Genomic DNA, 23,755 nt, shown 5'->3' with positions numbered 1-23,755 from the left:
GGCGGTCCCTGAACCGAATTCACTCTGCCATGAATGACTTTACCACCCTGAAGCGGCTGGCGGGAAACATCCAAAGATTTCTATTGTGTCACATAACAATTATACGAACATCCTGTTTTAGAGTCCTCTAATGGAACACAGCCAGGCCCATTTAATTGTGTGGTTACTGCCGCTAGGAAAGGCAGCGTGAGTAGCTGGGAGAAACCATACAGTCACAAAGCGGAAAGTATTTGGCCTTTTAGGAAAACAGCACACCAACCCTGAGCTAGACCAACACGGGGACTTTTGTATTGATTCCTGAATACACACCTGTAATCCCAACTCTCAGAAAGTAGACACAGGAGGACCAGGAGTTTAAGGTATCCTTGGGAGTTCAAGGCCAGCCTGGGCTATGTGAAATCATGTTCTAAAAATATCAAAAGGAGAGGGAAAGGGAAGGGATAGAAGCTGAGGCCTAAGATGAACCCTATCTCTAGGAGGTGAGGGTAGGGGACCATGGCAAGATCTCTCATGTAAGCAATGACAGAATCCTTGTGACAGCAAACCCTCAACCCAGACAGAGGAGGGCCTGCTGGGGAAGATTATCTTAGGTATGTTACAAGGGCCCTGTTATAAAATATTAGTTTAAGATGTGTTACATTTGTTTATGCTGTAGAACATTTGTTTAATGATGCAAAGATATGTTGCATTCTTTTATGTTGCGTTTGTTTAACTCTGTGAAGCTGTGTTAGTTTGCCTGCCTAAAACACCTGATTGGTCTAATAAAGAGCTGAATGGCCAATAGAGAGGCAGGAGAAAGGATAGATGGGGCTGGCAGGCAGATAGCATAAATAAAAGAAAGAGAGAGAAAAGAGATCAAGGAACAAGAAAAGGAGGAGAGAAGGATTTCAGGGACCAGCTATATAGCTAGACACTGAATAAGAAGGGAAGGAGCCAGGCAGTGGTGGCACATACCTTTAATGCCAGCACTCAGGAGGCAGAGGCAGGTGGATCCCTGTGAGTTCAAAACCAGATGGTCTACAAGAGCTAGTTCCAGGACAGGCTCCAAAGCAAGGAAGGAAATACACAGGAATAGAGAATGGTAAAAGTTCAGAGGCAAAAGGTAGATGGGATAAGTTAAGAAAAGCTGGCAAGGGTGTGGAAAGATGGCTTAATGGTTAAGAGCACTGACAGCTATTCCAGAGGACCTGAGTTCAATTCCCAGTATCCACATGGTAGCTCACAAATTACATTTGTAATTCCAGTTTCAGGGGATCCAATGCCCTCTTCTGACTTCGTCTGGTAGAGGACACATGTGTCATACATGTATACATACATGCAGGCCAAACATTCATACACATTTTTTAACATAGACAAACAAACAAATAAGAAAGGAAAACTGGCAAGAAATAAGCCAAGCTAAGGCCAGGCATTTATAAGTAATAATAAACCTCCATTGTAGTTACAAAAATTCTCCATCCTGCTGGTCCCCCTGGACCAGTTTTTCTCTGTCCACCTGTTCCTAAAGCTGCTTATGAAATAACCACTCTGCCAGGCGGTGGTGGCGCACACCTTTAATCCTAGCATTTGGGAGGCAGAGGCAGTGGATCTCTGTGAGTTTGAGACCAGCCTGGTCTACAAAGCAAGTTCCAGGACTGGCTACATAGAAACCCTGTCTCAAAAAAACGAAAGAAAAAAGAAAGGAAGAAAGGAAGAAAGGAAGAAAGGAAGAAAGGAAGAAAGAAAGAAAGAAAGAAAGAAAGAAAGAAAGAAAGGAAGAAAGAAAGAAAGAACTACTCTGAGACTTAATATTAATTACATACTCTTTGGCCTATTAGCTCAGGTTTTTTATGAACTAACTCTTACATCTGAAATTAACCCATTTCTATTATTTTATGTTTTACCACGAGGCTCGTTGTTTGTTACATCACATCTTGCTTCTTGGGCAGTTACATGGCATCTGCCTGACTCTGCCTTCCTTCTCCCTGCATTCAGTTTAGTTTTCCCACTCTGCCCTGCCATAGGCCAACGCAGCTTCTTTATTACCCAACGGCAATAAAACATATTCACAGCATACAGAGGGAATCCCACATCACTCCAAGTGTGATTAATTTGGGAGCTGGGTGGCAGGCCCCTGAAAGGTGAAGGTGGAGGGATATGATCTCCATGCTCCATGAACCACTTGTGCCCTGGGAAGATGTGGTGGACCCCAGCCCTAGGTCCTTTTCTTGGCCCTTTGCTTAGACATGGCCAGCTGAAGGACTTCACAAAGGGTCCCTAAAGGCTTTGCTAGTTAAGCAGGTTGAGCTTTTTAACATAGCTGATAGAATTCAGAACTTGAGGAATGAACCCTGTGGGCAACAGCCTGGGGTCGGTCGAATCCCTGCTCAAATCATGCTCAAGGCCTCAGTTTCCTTGTGTGTAGAATGGGGATGACAGGGATATGGAGCAGCATGTGAGAGGCCTGGATTCTATCCCAGCACCACAGGGAAGCAAAGGGAGATAAAAAGGCAAAGGAGACAGGGCACGGTGGTGCTCGCCTTTGATCTGCACTTGGGAAGCAGAGGCAGGTGGATCTCTGAGGTTGAAGTCAGCCTGGTCTATAGAGTGAGTTCCGGGACAGCCAGAGCTACACAGAGAAACCCTGTCTCGAAAAAACAGAAGGGAAAAAAAAAAGGAAAAGGAAGGAAAAGAGAAATTGGAGGTTACAGCATGAGAAGTTGGCATGACACCCACAAAGAACTCATACTAGCATCCCACAAATGATAGCAGGTATAATGACTGTGCAAGCTAATCTAATCCGTCTCCTTGTAATACATATTTGTTCTATCCACCCTGATCACCTGGAGAGCCCAGTCCTTGAATTAGAGTTGCAGGGGATCTTTAGGGAACCTGTTCTAGACCTGAAGGTGCAAGCCTAAGACTATGGTTAGTCCTGAGCCCATCGATACTGAATGGCTGGCTTGTTTTCCTACATGGACATACCAATGATAAAGTCTATCTTATAAATTAGTCATGGGGGCTGGAGAGATAGCTCAGTGGTTAAGAGCACTGGCTGCTCTTCCAGAGGTTCTGAGTTCAATTCCCAGCAACCACATGGTGGCTCAGAACCATCTGTAATGAGATCTGGTGTCCTCTTCTGGCCGGTAGGCACACATGCAGGCAGAACACTATACATAATAAAAAATAAAATCTTTAAAAAATTAGTCCTGGTAAGAGATTCACAATAACAGGGCGGGCGGTGATGGTGCACACCTTTAATCCCAACACTCCAGAAGCAGAGGCAGGCAGATTGCAGTGAGTTTAAGGCCAGCCTGGTCTACAGAGCTACTTCTAGGACTGACCAGGCTACACAGAGAAATCTTGTCTCAAAAACAAAACAACAACAAAAGAGATTTCCAATAATATTAATAAATAGATTCATTGTAACAAGTACCGTAATAAAATCTCCAGCATCTCTCCCCTGCTGCTTTTAGGCAATTGTTAAGGAAATAAGAGTTACTTGAGCAGAAGTAGCATGGTAACATAATGGCCATGTGGTGACCAGGAGCGGCACTAAATACTAAGGTGCAGATAGCATACAAAGAATGGATACACTGTACAAAAGGACGCTTTGTGTCTGGGATGGGTTCTCACAAGATTTCATCACATCCCTCAGGGCGGTCAACAACCTAAAACATACGAACTATGTCTGGAATTTTTAACTCAATATTTTCAGACCAGGATTGATAGAAGGTAAAACCACAAAGAAGGGAAGGCTATTGAACTGACCAGACATTAGCCTACCACTTGACTGGGAGTTTCTGGAAGGTACAAGTAGTTCTTGCCAAGCACAGCTATACCCCTTCTTGTTTGCAGAGGCAAACTTCTCGCATGCACAGTGGATCCTGATGGACCAGGTTATCTGCTACAAGAAAGTAACTAAGGAGAAGGCAGTGCCTCCGCTCCAGGCTGTGGCTCACTGTGCTGTATCTACATCACAGAGGAGACAAAGCTGGACTATCCACTGCACACAGTGACTGCTTGCACGTGTTAAAGTGCATCATTTGCAGGAACACGCTGGACCTAGTAGAAGCCTGGCACACAGAGCAAGAGTTGGCAAGTCAAGTCCCAGCTAGTTATACTTCAGGTGTTAAAACCTAGCCTCTGTCCGACTACTCAGGTCATCGAGCAAAGCCCACAAGTGGTGCCACAGGCTTTCTAGAAACCAGTGAGTGGAGCTATGTGCCAATAAAACTTAATTTGTGCACTCTGCCCTTTGAATTTCTCATAGCTTTCACACAAATGGTGTTCTTCTCTTGATTGCTTTCTACTGCTTAATCACATAGGAACTATTGCTCTCAGGCCAGAAAAACACAGATAAACTCATCATTTGCAGAGCCCACTTGAAAAAGACTAAAAGTGAGTTACAATACAATAAATTCTGTATGGTTCAGTTTTATAAATTAAACATGAGCACTGGAAGCAAGGCTTGTCTAGTATCTACTGTTGATCCAGGTGGAATTATATCTTTTCTCCTCTTTTTGTTTATTCACAATTTTCTAAGTTTGTGCATTTGTTTGTTTAGGCTTTATGTGTGTTGGCTTTCTTATAAAAAAAAAAAAAAGCTGGCCTCAAACTCAATCCTCCTGCCTCAGCAGTGCCAGGATTACAAATGTGCACTACACTCCAGGCTAAAGGACTGAATTCTCAGCAATGAATACAACATCCCTTTGGTGACTGTTTTCATGGTGCGATAAATGAAAGGGGAAAGGAAATTAACAGTCGAGTAGGTGGGGCTAGAAGCTCTGCCCAATCAGTATGCTCAGAAAATGACCTTTAATACAAAGTTTGCTCAGGGTACCTGGGTTCTCCAAGGGCTTCAGCTTCAAAAAGTGTTGCCTCCCACAAGCGTCACTTTCTCAAGGCCAAAGGGACAAGAAGGGAGGAGATGGGAAGGATGCCACAACCCAGGAATCAATCTCGAGGCACTTGTGTGCTGGGCAATGTTTTCTCCAAACAACATTACTGAGTGCCCACCTAGGACGCTAGTTTGAGAGATAGGCTTCATCCTATAGCGGCCCAAGCGAAACTCGCATCTCTTTGGGAGGAAGGTGGGGAAAGACAGGGTGCTCAAGGGCTGACAGCGGATCTGGACTGGGAGGGGTACATGAGTTTGCAAAAGCAGTTATTAAAATCGCGGGCTTACTTACTTTCCTGTGCGCTCAGGGAAACAGACCTTGCATTTGGCGGGGCTCATGTTGCCCGACCCACCGGCCAATCCTAGCCGGTTCCCATGGGGTTGCGCAGTTTGCAACCCCTAATCCCAGGGAGCAAGCCCCGTTCCCAAGGCACAGCACGGTCGCCAAGTCGCCACCAGAGTCGGAAGCGTTCTCCCGAAGGGCCTCTGGTCGCAGCCTGCGACAGCTGCAACAAGCGGGACAGTGCGCCTCGCAGGCCATCCCGAACTGCTCCCTACTCTTGGAAGCCGAAGCCAAGCCCCGCCTGGCCACGCCCTGCTAGAATGACTGACCTCCCGCCAGTCCCCGCCCCCCCCCATGCCTCCCACCAGGCTATGTGGCTCCACCCACGCCCCTCAGGCTCGGCCACGCCCCAGGGCCTCGCTTCCAGCCAACTCCCAGTTCCGACCAGGCCACGCCCCCAAAGAGCTGTCCCGCCCAGGCCCCGCCTACCCTTTCCCCAAGCCATCCCCCGCTCCTGCCCCCGACCACGGAGACCTCTTCCTGCCTGCAACTCAGGAGATGTTTCACCGCACTCTACACTGCACTCCATAAGTTTGACATGCACGGTAGGGATCCGATGAAAATCCTGAAACTGAAGAAGGCAGTCACTCTTGTGCTGGTTACAGAGGCGGGGGGCCTCGGTGAGTTTCCCACGTTCAGTTTAAAGATGTTTTAAGTTACATTTATTATTTTTATAGGCAGGGAGTGGACCTCCCTCAGCAAATGTGGAGATCGGGGAACAATTTGTGGGAGTCGGTTCTCGCCTTCCACCACGTGGGTCCTGGGGATTGCTTGGGTTACCAGGCTTGGCAGCAAGCATTTTTACCCGTTGGAGCCACCTCACAGCCACCGGGGTCCCTATTAAGCATCAACAAAATCGGGAAAAGTCCAGGAGGCTCCCTGGGCTCATCCCCACCACACGTTGGCTTCGCAGATGAGGAAGGCGTGGACCAGAGAAGAGAAGGCCCTCACAGGGACATAACTATACATAAGTACGTTCTGAAGCACAGCATAAAAATCCTGCAATGGACCTTGTGGGGGTGCTTGGGGCAGGGTGTTACTGAGGGCGTAGCTTAGTGGTAACCCCTGATTAATGGCACCTGTTCCCTGGGCTTTACACCCAGGATCTCCCTCTAGAGGGCCACTAAGCACCCCACAGCCATGTGAACAGGAACCCTTGCCCTGTTACACAAGAGTCTGGGATTCTGGGAGGCCTGCATTAGACAATTGAAGAAAAACAAAAAAGGGTGGGCAAAATTCTCAGTTTAGATTTTCTAGGTCTCCCCACCCCAACCATGGTTTTTAACTTCACCTCCTCAAAAAAGAAGAGGAAGAGGGGGAAGGAAGGAGAGAGAGAGAGGGAGGAAGGGAAGGAGGGAAGAAACCCACAATAGGTTGATTTGGCTTTCTTGTAAGTTTCACGGCAGTACCCATCCTCCCACTGACTAAAGTAACAAAGACACCCAAACAGCCTCCCTTCTGGCTCAGGATCCTGCAGAAAAGTCCCGCAAAAAGTCCCTCTCTGCAGCTTCCTGACAGCCAGCTAGCTTTTTAACGCCAGACTCCCCAAGTTCCCTCAATGTTCTGTGGATGTTCTAACTTCGGGCTAACAGTGTGAACGGCACTGGCACCGTGTGAAGACCAGCTCCCCAGTGGGAGGATCAGCTGCAAGCTTGACCTGGGTTTGTCTGAATTCTTTTTTGACAGGAGAGGGGAAGTCATGGTCCAGCAGAGATCTGATCTCAGCACTGGCTCGACAAGACATGCTGACGGCATGGACTTGGTAGAGCTAGTGAGAGTGGACCTCTGCCTCTGTGCTCTGCTCCCCTGAGCCCCAGAACTCTCGCCTGGTGCGGAGAAGAAACAACCAGGTGCAGCACGCCCCGGGGCTGTACTTCTCCAGACCACCAAGGTCATCTGAACCGTGCAGGTCAAATTCTATTTTGGTGTTTCTTCTGCTGCCCAGGCTGGCTTCAAACCTTTGGGTTTGGGCCATCCTCCTGCCTCAGCCATCCTAAGCGGCCAGACTCCAGGTGGCCCAGCACACCCTGGCTGATTTCCTTCCGCCTGCATATATTAAGGGATAAAGATGGGAAGGACGGAACTGCACACCCCGGTGAGCCACTCCGCCTGCGCCTGCGTACAAACCAACACGTGCTTTTCTCTTTTTTCTTTCCCTTTTTTCCCGTTTTTCTTTTTAACTGAGACAGGGTCTCATGTAGCTGGCCTTGAACTCCCAACATTCTTGCCTCAGCCTCCCTGGTGCTGGGTTTACAGGCATGAGCTCCCCTCCCCCAACGGCTGTGCTGTTGAATGAAATAGCTCAAATGGGACCGACCGTGGCTCCACCTCGTTTTTAAGCCTTTCTCTTGCGCTACCAGCATCTAAATTTAACTTTTGGGTATTGCAGAGGGAAAGTCTTGGTCAGTTGCAAGACACATGCTCAACAAGAATCTGATTGCAAAAGGCTGGCTGTGGGGTGGAAAACTGTGTTCTGACAAACTTGGCTGCCCTTACCCTCCAATGTGACCTTGACTGAACCTCTTCTCTGCACTTTCTGATCTATAAAACCACCGCATAATTTGCTTTCACCAAAAGAAAACTCAGGAGTAATGCTCTAGCTCAGCTGGTCGTGTCTGCCCACACACGGCAAGCCCAGGCTCAGTCCGCTGTACTGTGTAAGCAGCACACACACTGTGATCCCAGCACCCGGGAGTGGGGAGTACAGGGTGATCAGGTGGTCAAGGTCACCCTTGAACAGCCCAAATTCAGTCCTCAGAACTCACAAGGCAGAAGGAGAACTAACTCCAGAAAGCTGTTCTCTGACCTCCACACGCTCCATGGCACATGTGTACACACATGCAACACAACCACACGCATACTGCACATACCACACACATGCAACAAAGCCACACACATGCTACACATACCACACACAACATACCCATATGTAAACACTACAATACAACCACAACTACACACCTGACCACATGCTTATACTACATACACTAACACATACCACACATGCTAAAACATACACACTACACACACAACCACACAAGTACAACCCTAAAATGTAGACATTGTTGACCGTATGCTGAGGGTCTAGCACATGGCACACAGCGCACAGTCCTCCCTTTGAAACTCCCAAGGGCCATGGGATTTGGAATGTGTTTTTTAGAAAGGCTAAATTGTGTTCTCCGTGTTATCACACTGATATTTCAGCACAGGGAGGGAAGCCTGCAGATAAGACAGCTCAGCACCAATGGAGAGAGTCCGCTTTCATAGCTTTATACTCAGCACCGCAGTGTCCTAACCCTGAGCCCCATCCTATCCCACCTAATCCACCCCAGCATGCAGTCAATATCACAGCGTGTCCCTGTTAGGAGGACAGGGGACAGTGGCAGTTTTGAACCCAGGTATCTTACACCAGGTCCACTGTGCACCAAGCCTCCGGGTACATAGTTGGCAGGAAGGGTTACACTGCATCCGGGTTTCTGACCTGCATTTCCGAGACTGTGAGCAACTGTTTTAACACACCACACGATGTGCTTATTGGCTCTGTTTCTATGAGTTATGGGAGAATTTGAACCCTTGACGACCAAACAAGTCCAGAAAAGGGCCAAAGAGTATCAGTATCCATCAACATATTCTTCCATCACTCTATTCCCCTAGCCATCCCCTCATCCATCCTTCATCTACTCATTCTTCTGTGTAGTCACCACCCATCCATCTATTCGGCTATCAGCCTACATATATCCATCTATCTATCTAAGCACCCATTCAGCCTTCCATCCCCCACCCATCTACTCATCCATCCAGTTCATCCATCTACCTATCTATCCATCTACCTATCTATCCGTTGATCCACCTGAAGAGTCCAAGAATAAGAATATAAAAATGTAGATTCCAAAGATAGAAATGTAGGAATCAATATAAAGTTGTAAGCCTAGGAGAATGAGCACAGACTGTCAGCAGCTTTCTCAGCAGCTTGAGGATTAACTATTAACAGTGGGTTATTTCGCTTTACAACCCTTAGCTCTATTTACAAGGCCGGAGCTTCTCTCTGCAAACTGAGAGCAGTGTCCTGGCCATCCTTGATAAACGACAGATATGAACTGAGTTAACCTTTAGGAGACAGAGATATGTGACCTCTGGGTTAGGCACTATCTCTGTTATGGGAAACTGGCACCATTAAAGGGAAGGCACAGGGCTTCAGTATACACTGCCTGGAGGAACCAGGAGAGACAGTGGACAAGGTAGAAACACCGGTTTGACTAAGGAGCTCTGATAAAGGAGGCTGTAAAGTGTGGCAGTCTGTATCTGAGTTTTACCTTGAGATAGTGTGAAGAACTTTCTTCTCGCTGGGTGGTAGTGGTACACGCCTTTAATCCCAGCACTTGGGAGGCAGGGGCAGGCGGATCTCTGTGAGTTTGAGGCCAGCCTGGTCTACAAGAGCTAGTTCCAGAACAGGCTCCAAAGCTACAGAAAAACCCTGTCTCGAAAACAAAACAAAACAAAACAAACAAACAAAAAAAAACAAAAAAAAACTTTCTTCTATCTTCTAAGTTCCCAGCCTAAGAACCAATTATTCTAATTTATTAACCCTCTGATATTACTGGCAGTCCCTTTTTCTAACTAATTGCTAAAGACATCTGTTTTCTTGCAATTAGTGACTTTCACTGTAATCTCATCTGAAACATATTTCATGATTGCTGCCTAGTTACCCATTGATGTAACTCCCCCACTTAGGGTCTCCGTTGACTGGCCCACTGGTCAGGACAAGATCATAAAAATTCAGACCTAATGTTTGGTGTCCCTACTTAGAAACCGGCCTTTGGCCACAGCCTAATAGACACCATCTCTAGCTGTGGTCTCAGCTAGCTGATAAGCTTCTGTGTCCTATGGTGGTTTTTTTTATTTTTTTTTTAAATTTGCATCTGGTTTCTGGAATAAAGTTTGCTTCTGGTTTTTTAGACTTTGGTGGTCTGTCCCCATCTTTGCGCGAACCCCTGGATCCAACACACCAACCATCCATCATCAGTTTCCACATTTGTATTTTTGCATGCCCCAGAATGTAGATTTTGTCTGTAGAGAGCACACATCACTGATTTTGTCCATGCATTTGGCAAATATTCAGAGGCTCCCGTTAGCCAGTGCTGGGCTGGGCGGTGAGCAAAGACAGACCCTGTACTCAGCAGAGACTTGCTTCCCAGTGCAGGAGAGAGGCCACACACAGAAGCAGATAAAGACATAGCAGGCACAGCTGAGGTTGTGGAAACAGCATGCAGAGTGGGCTGAAAAGAAACTAGGAGCGAGACTACAGAAACTAAAGGCGGGTCAGGGACAGGGAGCGCTGGGTAACAGGACTCCTTACAAAGATGAAAAGGAGGAGGCCAGTCTGTCCTCGGTGTCACCAAGAATTCTAGGATAGTAACAGCCAGTGAAAGTGCAAGTCCCAAACCGCGTGGTCACCACAGGCCTTTAATCCCAGGACTCAGAAAGGGGGGGGGGGGCGGCCGCAGGAGTAACTCTGTGAGTTCAAGGCCAGTCTGGTCTGTAGAGCGATTTCCAGGACAGCCAGAGTCACACAAAGAAACCCTGTTTTGACAAACAAAAGAAGGGATGGCGGGCCCTGGTGGGAACAATGAGCCTTTAGTGTAGAAGGAGCAAAGAGCCAAGGAGGAGGCTCAAGGAAGGTGAGTACGTGGTAGGAAGGAAAGGAGCTTCCGCCTGCTACTACGGCCTGGCCGGAAGAAGCCCGTCTAGAAATTGGCTCCTGCAGCAGTGCTGGAGCCTGAGGGCTTGGTCAGAAGCCACAAGAGGCCACAGACACGTCATTTCCGCCATGATTCTCACAGAAGGGCAGAGCCCTGGGCAGACACCCAGGTCTTCACTAGCTGTGTTTGCAATGGGAAAAAGCCAAGACAATCAGCGAAACCTCTAGTCTGTGTATCTATCCTTCCACAGAAAATGGGTATCCCAAGATTTTAGGAGACCAGCTAGCAGCTGCTGCGATGTGAGTATATTCCTCTGAAAAGTCTCACGTTGAAGACGTCCAAATTCATATGCTGAATTCATATCTGGAGACAGGGCCTTGGGGAATTAAGATCGGACAAGGGCATGAGGATGTGACTCCCACCTCATGATGGCATTAATGGCTTTATAAGAAGAGAAAGTGGGACTTGAGCTGACATTTTAGCCGGTCTCCTCATGTGATAGATACCTCTGCCATATTAGGATGCGAGGCAAGGCCCCCACTGGGTAGGTGGCAGGCCCTGTTTCTACTCCTGGACTTCTCAGAACCAATGAGCTTCTCTCTCTCTCTCTCTCTCTCTCTCTCTCTCTCTCTCTCTCTCTCTCCCTCTTTCTCTCCTATCCCCCCTGTTGCCCGTTGTCTAAGACAGGGTTTCTCTGTGTAGCCTCGGCTGTCCTGGAACTCACTCTGTAGACCAGGCTGGCCTCAAACCCATAGAAAAATCCACCTGCCTCTGCCTCTAAGTTCTGGGATTAAAGGCATGCACCACCACCACCCAGCTTCCACCTGGGGTTCTTTAACTGGTAACTAGTTACCCACAGGCTCCTCTTTCCCAGCTGGGCTGAGAGCTCTAGAAAGCCACTTTGCTGGCATGGGGCCCTTGGGCCCACAGCAGGTGCACACAGCAGGAGTACGCAGCAGGTGCACGCAGCAGGTGCACGCAATACACAGCAGGAACACGCAACAGGTGCACACAGCAGGAGCACAGAGAAGGTGCACAATTAGTGAGTCTGAAAGGAAAGAACAGGAAGCTAAGAAGTCAGGCCTTGCCTTCTGCTCTTCCACATAGCTACCCTCAGGTATTGGCAGATAAGAGGGAGGTACTGGGGAAGGATGCAAATCCCACTGCAAATCAAGGATACGAACGTCCCTCTAAGTTCCTCCCAACTCCCAGTATGAAGAGAAGGTGCATTACCTCATAGTGGGTGCATGGGACTCAGGGTCACTTGAGTTTGGCACAGCCTCCAGAGACAGGGTGCCCAGGCTGGGCCTGCTCCCTTTCCGGGGAGAATCCCTGAAGGAACCAGCACTGGGGTCCTCATCAGAGGAGTTGTCATCGAAGGAGCCCAGGATGAAGTTGGTCATCAGCTGTCTCTTGATATGTGCCTGTTTCTTGTCCTCTCTGGAGGGGGGTTTGGCTTGCTGGCCTGGAGGCCTGACTGGAGAGGATAAACCACTGGTGCCTGGGACTTCTGGGCCTTGGGCTGCTGTCTCGTTGGTTTGGAGTTCTGGGGAGGGCCAGGTGTCATTGGAAGACGGATTTCTGGGAGGTTTCTGGTGTGAGGGTGGCAGGGAGTTCCTCTGATAACTAGCATCTCTGGGGCCTCTGTGGGAGGCTGGCTCCTCCTGGTCCAGAGGGTCCAGCTTGCTGCAGTCGCCATGTTTTTGCAGGGGCTCCACTGAGCTGTCTGACTCCTCGCTTGAAAGAAGGCTCGCTTCCATCTTCCTGCTGGTGAGTGGCTTGAAGTCTGTCACTGTTCCCCAGAGTTTTAACCAGGAAAATGTCAGGCAGGAGAAAACCAGGCAGGTTAAAAAGAGAAGCAAGACCATTCAGACAACTGCCAAGAGAAGAGAGAGCTTACAGTTACAACCAACAGATTTCTCTCCTAATGCAGCAGTGGGGCAAAGGTATTAGGGCTCCTACAAAATGTGTGCTGTGGACCGAGCCGGCCCTGGGGTCTGGAGTACAGTTGTCTGTGCTGCAGACTGAGCCGGCCCTGGGGTCTGGAGTACAGTGTATGCTGAGGACCGAGCCGGCCCTGGGGTCTGCAGTACAGTGTATGCTGCTGACTGAGCAAGCATGTGTGGGATGACTCCATTAGGATTCTGATTCTAACCCCAGTTCTTCCTCTCAGAGCTCTGCCCTCTGACGAGCAGATAATTACTGTCTGAAGGAAATATCCTTTAAAAATGTGGGATTTGGAGTCAGGGAGATTGGCGAGTAAAAGTGGTAGCTATGTAAGCCGGAAGATCTGCGTTTAATCCCCAGAGGCCATGAGAAAAACTGGCCGCGGTGGCACACCTGTAATCCCAGGGCTCATGTGGCGAGACGAGAGGGGAGACGGGAGAGTCATTCAGAAACATGCAGGTCCGACAGCACAATGGAAAAAAATCAGAGAGACACTGCCTCAAAAAACAACAAGTGGGGGGCTGGAGAAATGGCTCAGTGGTTAAGATCACTGCCTGCTCTTCCAGAGGTCCTGAGTTCAATTCCCAGCAACCACATGGTGGCTCACAGCCATCTGTAATGAGGTCTGGTGCCCTCTTCTGGTCTGGTGGCATACATGCAGACAGAACACTGTATACATAATAAATAAATCTAACAAACAAACAAAAAAACTACAGGTGGGCTGGGCAGTGGTGGTGCACACCTTTCATCCCAATGCTCAGGAGGCAGCGGCAAGACCTCTGTGAGAGAAACCCTGTCTCCAACAACAACAACAACAAAATCTAACTCCCAGGAAAGTCATCTTCTGACTTCTACAGGCAGGTCAGTCATGCACACACAGAGAAATCTCCTAAAATCATGGCTTGTACATGCCGTGACATCTCTGAAGCCAATCTGCTGGCTAGGGCTGTAGCTGAGGAGCGGGTGCTCGCCCAGCAGGCGTGCAGCCTTGGGGTCCCCAAACTCCCCCAAAGAAGAACTAGACGGACCAACGCTGTCATGGCTATGTCAGAAACACTACAAAATCAGGATGCCCAGCTCAGGCCTGTAGCGTCCACACAGCGTCTTCTTTTGTGATTTCCACACAACATTCTTTAGGGAAATGGAAAATGTTCTTAGGTTTTCCTGGAAATGTGGGAGCCATGCGTGGACCTCATGACCACTTGGCAGTTGGATCTCTGCACCATTGGCAAGGAGGTCTGGGTCAGGAACAAACTCGGGTTTGATTTTCTTTTAAGGTCGTCAAGTTTCTTTTTAAAGAAAAGCAAGTCAAGAGTGACTCAATGTCAAAGTCATGGTCGTCTCAACTGACACACACAAAAACTGATAAATCCAACACCTTTCCCCGGCTGAATAAGAAAAATAGGGAACCAGAAACAGGATGGGGCCTTAAAATAACAATGACACGCCCCCAAAGACCAGCGAGGAGACTGGGAAAGACACGTGTCCGGTTCTAGCCGAGCAGGCACCTACACAAGGACCTACACAGAAACACAGGCTATGTGCAGAGGGTTTGCCCACACAGACAGAGGTCCCAGAGATCCGGGGATCGGAAGTAGGATGACGGCAGAGGGAAACCGAGCACTGGGGGAGTAAGTTTAATCTGGAGGACCAAAAGTCAGCATCCCTGAATTTACCGTGTTCCTCACACCAGCAAGCTGAGATCCAATTTACAATGACATCAAAAGAACAAAATACATGGGAACAAGTGTATCCAAGGCGGTGGAAGGCGTGTGTGCGGACACGAGCTCCAGAAGGCTTGCGTCCACAGACTAGCACACATGCTGAAGGGCTAGAACACTCACTGTTGCTGAGGCAGCCTCCCCGCCCACCGTGATGCGTGAATGGATGTAAAACCACAAGGGGGCCCACTGGCAAAATAATGCTTCAAAGAACAATGGGCTGAGGATGGGGCTCATGGGTAGTGTGTCTGGCTAGCATGCACGAGACCCTGGGTTCGGTCCCTAGGACTGTGTACAATGGCATAAGGCAGCACAGGTCTGGAATCGTAGCAAGTGGAAGGTGGAGGAACAAGGATCAGAAGTTCAGGACAGTCACTGGCCACATGGAGACTTGGATGCCAGCTTGGACTCTATAAAACCCTGCCTCAAAACTTCTTTTTCTCCAAATCAAACTTTCTTTTTTTTTAAATTAATTAATTTATTTATATACAACATTTTTTCCATGTATGCCTGCAGGCCAGAAGAGGGCACCAGATCTCACTACAGATGACCGTGAACCACCATGTGGTTGCTGGGAATTGAACTCAGGACCTCTGGAAGAGCAGCCAGTGCTCCTAACCTCTGAGCCATCTCTCCAGCCCCAAATCAAACTTTCTAAACTTCCTCCAGGGTCGGGGAGACAGTTCGGCAGCAGGGGCTCATGTGGCATGCATGAAGCCCCAGGTTTGACGCCCCCAGGACCAACAAAACAAATGACTGGAGCTTTGGTGAACTGTGGTACTGATGCGGGGATACAGGGCAGAGAGGTGAGATTCAGACAGAGCCACGCCTGTGACGAGGCAATCAAGAGGAGCCGCGGCAGCCTGCTGCTGGAACAGTCTGTCCATCACATGCAGATAAATGAGGCCGGACCCCTGGGTAGCATCAGAATCAACTCAGTGGGCCAAAGGCCTTAACCTAGGAAATCTAGAAAATTCACAAACCTTCATGAGGTGGGTTTGATGATGGATTCTTAGTTATGGCTCAAAGGTATGAGCAACATTAAAAATTGATAAACTTGACTTCATCAATTTTTTTTTTAAATTCGGGCTGGGCAGGACCGCTCAGCAAGAAAAGTTGCCGCCATCAAGCCCGATAAGATGAGTTCAAGTCCCCAAACCCACACGGCGGAAGCAGAGATCAGGCCATCTGCCGACTTCCTCTGACCTCCACACACTCGCAGGTAAACAAATGTCATTCTAAAAATTAAAACCTTTTGTGAAAAAAAAAAGCCCAGATGCCTGTAATGTGTGCACAGGGGAGGCTGAAAGCAAAGGACTGATTTTGGCATGTGTGTGTGCATGTGTGCCCGGGTACTCGTGTATTCATATGCACGTGTTTGTGGAGCCCGGAGGCTGACACACAATCACTCTCCACCTTATATACTGAACCTATATACCCCACCTCATAGATAGAACCTAGAGCTTCTGGCCAACCAGCTTGCCCTACAAATCCCACCTGTGCTCCCACCTGCTGGAGGTAAGGCAGGTGCCATGGCAACCAGTCTTGTTCATATGGGTGCTGACATGGCAAATACTTTACTCACCGTGCCATTGCCTTTGCCTCAAGGACTGTGAGTTCAAGGTCAATTTAAGCTGTATAGTGAAACCCTGTCCCAAATAAACATAAAGATAAAATAAGACAAACCCCCAAACTTTGTAAATCTCGGCACACCATTGGGAAATTGGAAAGATAATTCACAAAATGGGAGGAATGTTTGAAAACCATATTCTGATGAGAATAAGGGTCCAGAATATATAAAGGGCGCCTACAACTCAACAACAAGGAAGACAATGCACCTGAAAGTGGACTTGAGATGTTTTCCAAGGGGGAGAACATCAGATACCCGGCCTTGTGCTGGAGCCAGCTCAGCAGCGAGAACACCTGCTCTTTGCTTCAGTCACGGTTCTACAGCTGTGAGGAGACACCATGATTGGGGCAGTTGATGAGAGAAAGCATTTAATTGGGGCTGGTTACAGTTTTAGCTGCGGGTCCATCTGCAGGGGAGCAGGCGTGGCCCTGGGCAGTAGCTGAGAGCTCACACCTGCTCCAAGTGTGGGAAGCTGAGAGAGCGAGGCTGGGCCTGGCCTTGGCTTCTGACACTCCAAAGCCCACCTGCAGAGACACACCTCCTCTAACAAGGCTACACTTCCTCATCCTTTCTAAACCATCCAAAACTGGGAACCAAATATTCAATCTATGAGTCTATGGGAGCCATGCTCATTCAAACCACCACACCGCGCCTGCAGGGAACCCAAGTTCAGGTCCCACGCTGCTATCAGACAGATCACAGCTGCCTGTAACTTCAGCTCTGTGGGGGGGGGCAAACACCACCCTTCTGGCCTCCATAAGCACTGCACGTAGGTGTGCATACACACACACACACACACACACACACACACACACACATCAAATATAACCACAGTGAGAACTCGGGAGATGACTCAGAGATTAAGGCTGCTCTTCTAAGGACCCAAGTTCAGTTCCCAGCAACAACATGGCAGCTCACAAACTGTCTGTAACTCCAGATCCAGGGGATCCAACACCCTTTTCTGGCCTCTGTGAGCACCAGACACTCATGTAGCATAAGACATATATGAAGATAATATACCCATACATAAAAATAAATAAGTAATAAAAAATAAATAATTTTAAAAATCCAGTAAGATGGTCCTAACAGAAAGACAGGCGCCCACATGAGCCCGTGCAATCGTTTTGGACCCAGTGTGGTGCTCCTCAGAGTGTGGGGTTCCCAGGAGGTAGGGCCTATGGAGTCACTGGGTCCGGGGCATGCCCTTGAAGGCCAGCACTTCCTCTCACTTCTCCCTGGCGGAGGTGAGCAGTTTGCGCCATTGCGAGCTCCATGTGCTCTGATATGACGCCCTGCCTTGTCAGAGGCCGACAGTGGGCTGGGAATGGGGCCCAGTGCCAGAGCAGGAGGCCTTACAATAGACCCATACCTTAAAACAGCAGGAGAATAAACCAAAGTAAGGCCTGCAACAACAGGGACACTCGATGTCGGACCGGAACCTTCCATATGCCGACAAAGCAAGTGGGACACTCGATGTTGGGCCGGAATCTCCAAAATGTTGAGCCCAAACCATTCCTTATAGCAATGGGGCAAAATAACAAGTGTGGGGGAGGGGCGCTGCCCGCTGCTGCTGGGAAGTTAACTAACACAGAGCAAATGCTGAGGAAGACAGTATGGAGTGGGTCCATAAAAAGAATGGTGTGCAAAGCCGGGATTGGTGACACGGGCAGAAGCCGGTGAATCTGTGAGTTCGAGGCCAACCTGGTCCAGGACACCTAGGACTACACAGAGAGACCCTGCCTAACAAAAAAAAAAACCAGAAAAAGAACACAGTGCTAGGCATGGCATGAGCTGCAAGCCCATCTTGCCAGTAAGGGAGAGGTGGAGGCAGGAGGATGAGAAATTGAAAGTTGAAGGTCATTCTCAGCTAAGGTGAGCTGGAGGCTAACCCACCTGGGCTGACGCTATCTCAAATACATAAAACAAAGAGCAAGTCACAACACCAAATTATCAGGAGATCTAGCAAGGCCACTGTTAGGTAGATCTCAGGAAAACCGGAAACAGGCACTCCAGGCTCCTTCCTGATGCCGAAGTCCATCCCCCACCCCACTGCATGGGACTCTCGTGCCATTGACATTTGAGATAGTTTCCACGAGGCCCTCTTGTGCTTTACAGAATGCACCCTTGCTCTGCCCGACAGACAACAGTAGCATCAGCTCCCTCCGTTGGGACAACCAAAAATGTCTCCAGGGCCAGTAAGATGGTTCCACAGCTAAAGGTGACTGCTGCCAAATCTGAGATGACCGGAGTTCAATCCCCAGGGCCCACGTAATAGAAGGAGGAAACTGATTTCACAAGTTGTCCTATGACTTCCACACAAATGCTGTGGCAAGCACATGCCTACATACATGAACACACAAATCCATAAATGTAATTTCAAAGTTTTAGAATGCCTCCAGAAATTAAGAAATGTATCATGAGAGTCCAAATATGCCCTGGGGTGAGTACCAGTCTTTCTAATGCTTATACCCCACCCCATATGGCTCCCTCTTGCTTCTGGATGCTGAGTGAGAAACTTCTGAGGCCACACTTCCTCTGTGTGTGTGTGTGTGTGTGTGTGTGTGTGTGTGTGTGTGTGTGTGTCTCCACAGAGCCTGAATGTCCTGGAACTCAGGAGATCAAGCTGGCCTTGAACTCACAGAGATCCACCTTTGCCTCCAGAGCGCTGGGATTAAAGGTGTGTGACCACAGGCCTGGCTGGGGGTTGCTTCTCTCTTACCCTTGATAAATTATCACAAGAGGGCGATAAAACAGCAGCAAGGAAGGTCCTGAAAGCGTTTCACAAGTCCTTTAGGAGAAGTTCTCTCTGTTCACTGACAGCTTTCCAAAAGGTTGCAGAAGCAACCCTGGCACCCTCAGAGGCCCAACAGGTTCCTCAGGCAGGAGGGTGTGATGGGGTCAAGGGCCCTTCTGCAGAGAGGCCACTCCCATTTCACACACCCTGCTGCCTGCACACTCAAGCACCCTCACAACCACACAGCCCTGCTCTCTCCCCATTCCTTTTCCCCCAGGGCTCAGTCCACCTTCGCCAAGACCTGTAGACACAGATTAAGATGAAAGATATCTTCACCATTTTTTGCCAACAAGGTGGCTTGTAGATCATTGTGCCTGGCATGTAGTTGGTGTTTAATAACGGCACTGGATAAATAAACCCATGCACACACTGAGCGCCAAGCAATGGCATGAACTGAGCACTGTAGAGGTCTGGTTTCTGCAAGCGCACCTGCAGCAAAGAAAATGAGCAAAGGACACAAGCTGATGTCACCACCTCAGAGGGAAGGGGAGCCAGGGAGAGACCCTGATCCAGGCAAGTTCCACACGTATGAAATAGTGCCGTTAGAAACAGAAAGCGTGTGAAAACCATTTAAATTGTTGCTGAGGGAAAAGCGTGATGGAAAGAAAAACACCCGGATGGAGCGACCTCTGGTGATCTGATGACGCACTCTGTGCTCATTCCCACTGGGAAGCCTGGGACACAGCGTACGCTTTGTGCAATGCAAACTCCATGGAACCTGCTTAGGAAATGCTTGTTGCCTTTCCCACGTGACAGACAGTGGCCTGGGACTGTGACTATGCTGTGCCCCTAAAGGGTCATGTGCTGGGGAGCTTGTCTGCAGTTGGAATGATGTTGGTGAGGACAGGACCTTTAAGAGGTGCAGCCAGTACAAGCTAATCCATCATGGAGACGCAGACTACAGAAAGGACTGGTGCTGGCCTCCAGGTGCCTTGGGGGCTTTGTGGGGCTCAGATGCCATAAAGAGTGAGCTTGGCTCCTGAATCCCTCACTGTCCGGCCTCACCATATTCATGTGTCCCATCAGGATGCCATCTGCCACACTGTGAAGTCACTAGAAGGCCCTAACCAGAGCCAAACAGAAGCCAAGCATGCTCTTAGATCTCCAGAACTTTGAGTTAAATAAACCTCTTTTTTTTAAAAAAAATAGTATCAAGCATCAGGCACTTTGTTACCATGGAAAACAAACCCAGGCAGGCAGACACAGTGGTGGCTGGTGACGGGTCTCGCTGTGTCCACAGGAAGTGGACCACACTCAGACCTGGAAACTGATGAAGAGGAAAGGCAACGCTTCCCGGGACTCTCCTCTCACTCCGTGTCAGCCCTGCTCTGATGGGAAGCTGTGATTCTAACACCAAGCTTGGCCAAGTCCTGGAACTCACACCATGTAGATCAGGATGGTCTCAAACTCACAGAGATCCATCTGCCTCTGCCTCCCAAATGCTAGGATTAAAAGTATGCACCGCCCTTTTCTCTTTCTTTCTTCCTTTCTTTCTTTCTTCCTTCCTTCCTTCCTTCCTTCCTTCCTTCCTTCCTTCCTTCCTTTCCTTCCTTCCTTCCTTCCTTCCTTCCTTCCTTCCTTCCTTCCTTCCTTCCTTCCTTCCTTCCTTCCTGTTTGTTTATCACAGCATAGGACCCAGAGGTCTCAGGAACAGGAGTGAGTATAACAGGGGAACTTTGATAAAGCTGCCAAGACTCCCTCTGGGCCTGTCCCTCACCCCCCCTACAAAACGCAGAGCTTCCCCCTTGCTCGGGAGTTGCTCTCAGAAAGGCATGTCCTCACACACTCAGTTTACACACACACACAAACACACGTGTGCCTGCCTAGGGCCTTCAGGGCTCCTCAGTGGATCCCTCCGATCCCAGAGCAGTGTGGTTGCACAAGCCTGCCCTTACCCGACTTCTACTTTAGAGTGTGGACACCTGAGGCTCAGAGCAGCTCAGTCTCTCGGCTTATCTCAAACTCTGGCCTGTCACCCACACGTCCCCTCTCAACACAGGGATACAAATAATCACCATATGTCCTAGGGCACTCCAAGTTGTGCTGGTCATGTGCCTTTAAGAAGGGACGGCAGACCAAAGTCTCAGCTAACGGTTGCCACTGGGAAGTGATCTGAGTTTTCAAAGCTCAGGGTCTAGAGTGGACAACAGGGACGGGAGGAGGGCCCCGAGCAAGCATCTGTCCCCCAAGTGGTTGCCCTCCCGTGAACTGACACAGCTGACCCCCAAACTGGATGCCCGTCCAAGGTTCTATTTAGTTTCTTTTCTCCCCAGGGCTAGACTAGAACCCAGAACCTTGCCTGAGTGAGACAAATGCTCAACCTCTAAGTCACACCCCTAAGCTTATTTTTATTTCTTGCAATTCAAACCTAAGTAACAGCAGTCTGGTGCCTGAGCCACAAACCTCCTGTGACCGATGCAGGAAGCTGCTGGACTCCAGCAAGTGCTGGCCAGCAGCCAGCACCACACTGCAGCAGGTGGAGGGTATGATTGCTTTCCACCCCCGCCCCCTGCAAAAAGAAAAAACCCAACACTTTCACCCTGTCTCTGCACGGTCTTGGAGGGACAGCATGTCAGCGTCCCGCAGCCCCCATCTATACTTGGGCTTTTCCTCCTCCCACCCAGTTTAGCTCCCGAGTAGTTAGGGCCACTTACCGACACTGGGGACACCGCCACCAGCTCCATTCTCATCTAGTCTCACAAGTGCCCACAGGGTGACTAAGGGAACCCAGCCTCCAAAGTATCACCTTTCAGTAGGAGGCTGTGGTGTGCTGTATCAGGCCACAGGGGAGGGGCTTGGCCCGTGCCCCAAGGCAGAGTGGGGTTGGAATTCTCTGCAGTGCACCAGCACACCCTCTTCTGCCACCAGGCTCGGTCCTCACGGTCCTCACCTGCCTCTCTCCGGGATCTGGGCTTGCCAGCACAGAGGACCACCTCCCCTTGGCTTGCCACATTCCTGTACTTAAGCCTACTTTGCGTTCACGCAATCTTTCTCCTTGCCCAAGCCTGGTTCTCTGGAGTCTATCTTAAATACTCCCACAGCCAGGACAGGTGGTGCCCGGTGGGCAAGAATACAGGTGCAGCTCTTGTCCTCAGCCCTCCGACACCTGCCTGGAGAGGAAGGGAAGGCTCAGCATTTTCCTGCGATGGGCCACACTGGACACTGTGGAAAACGTCCCAGGATAGAAAGTGGGTGACCAAGGACTCCCAGCTGCCAGGACAATGGCATAAAGCCAACCGTAGTTACCAGGATACAAAACACTGCCCCTGGGGATGGCTGATCTGTACTCCTGCCTGTGGGGACAAGGGTCTCACAGGCCACAGTATTTCTCCAAAGCCGGTCCCATTTGCAACCTGATGTAAGATGACATGGTGTCCAGCTTGCCTTGTACCCGAGTAAACAGAAGCCTGATGTCACGCATCGGCCACATGCCACCTGCACTCGGAGAGCCGGGGGCAGAGGAGGATGCTTGGCACTCAGACAGCATTGTCCTGGCCAGAGTTTGACCTCATTCTGAACCACAGTGTCCCGCATCTAGAAAAGCCACCTTGCAGGATTTCTGTGAGAATCGACAAAGCCTGTTTAATCACTTTGTGTCAATCCTCGTGGCTCTCCCAAACAGAACAAGGTTGACAGCTTTGACTGTGAGCACCCCACTCCACGAATGGAAAGAAACAGGCTTATGGTGGGCTCATGGGCACCTACCTGTTCTACTCAGGCAGTAGGCCACTCATAAGAGATGGGCCAGCCCAGACAGAAAAACCCCCACACCAAGGCACCCCAGGACTCTTGAGATGTCTGATCTGCCAGCAATGAGCTGCTGGGGGCAACACAACCTGGGTGCTTTTGCCAAAGTAAGGAGGTTCTGGGCCCTAAGTTGCACCAACATTCCATCTGCTCCCTGGCCCAGGGATGGGGGCTGCTGAGATCCAGACCACTTTTCAGGTTACTGGGAGAGAGAAGGGTTAGAAACACAATCCACGGGGACAATGAAACTGAGAATGCTGGGGAGTGTGGTGAGGAGCAGCCATTCCCAATGTGGCATAGAGTTAACTTGCATCTCTAAGGCCACTGGGCAGGGAGGACAGTCACAGCGCTGGGGCTTCCCGCATGGCCTCATGTCCTTGTGCCTCTGCTCTATGAAAGTCACCACTTCCTGGTTCCCTCCTATGGAAGAGAAAACCGAGGCCTGGCCAATCCCTCTGGCCCCTGGTGGCCTCACTCAAGAGTCTGAGTACCCAGCCCTCACTCTCTGATTCGCATGTGGGGTGCTCTCCTCCTGAACCCTAAGGAAGGCCCAGGTCATGAGAGCAGGAAGTACTGTCTGATCAAGTGTGCTGTTGGCCTGCAATCTCAGGACCCGAGCAGGAAAGGGAAGAGGGCAGCCTGGGCTACATGGCAAAGCTGCGTCCCAAGGCTGGAAAGGTGGCTTGGCTGCCAAGCCTGAAGACCCACACTACAAACGGAGAGAAATAACTGTCGCAAGATGTTGTCGTGACCATCACACCCATGAAATGGCGTGTAGCAGTCAGACCACACGTATACACATATACACAAAAACTAACTGAACAGACGCAATTAAAAAATTAGCCGTCTCGTTTCAGAAGGAAGTCCTTCAGGGCGTACTGTTGCTTCCTAGACCTGTGGGTTACGTTAATCTGTTCTGTTACCTCAGGGACAGACACAGAACAGTCCCACAGTTCAGGCTTTCCTGGAAAGGGCTTTAGGGAGACAGGAGTGTT

General features: G+C 49.5%; 1 protein-coding gene and 1 long non-coding RNA gene across 5 annotated transcripts in view; one reads left to right on the top strand and one right to left on the bottom strand.

Annotated features, from left to right (window-relative positions):
- Acacb (acetyl-CoA carboxylase beta) overlaps positions 1–23,755 on the bottom strand; it is a 102,826-nt gene that overhangs the window by 73,085 nt on the left and 5,986 nt on the right. For 2 of the 4 annotated variants that reach the window (XM_087903722.1, XM_087903724.1), the window contains exon 3: positions 12,155–12,797. In XM_087903722.1, coding sequence (XP_087759848.1) covers positions 12,155–12,789 — 635 coding nt within the window. In that variant the 5' untranslated portion in view covers positions 12,790–12,797. Of the gene's footprint in view, positions 1–5,171; positions 5,381–12,154; positions 12,798–21,667; positions 21,821–23,755 lie in introns of those variants that run through there. The other 2 variants (XM_087903723.1, XM_087903725.1) reach the window with 2 other exon arrangements.
- Positions 5,690–7,539, top strand: LOC146895418 (uncharacterized). The gene is made up of 3 exons (XR_014998673.2): positions 5,690–5,767; positions 5,900–6,193; positions 6,909–7,539. It is a non-coding gene; the product is annotated as an uncharacterized LOC146895418 (long non-coding RNA).

Source organism: Myodes glareolus, chromosome 2 (assembly GCF_982192425.1).
Source record: "Myodes glareolus chromosome 2, mMyoGla1.1, whole genome shotgun sequence".
NCBI lineage: Eukaryota > Metazoa > Chordata > Mammalia > Rodentia > Cricetidae > Myodes > Myodes glareolus.
The sequence above is the reverse complement of the archived record's forward strand: the minus strand, read 5'-3'. Positions and strand labels throughout refer to the sequence as shown.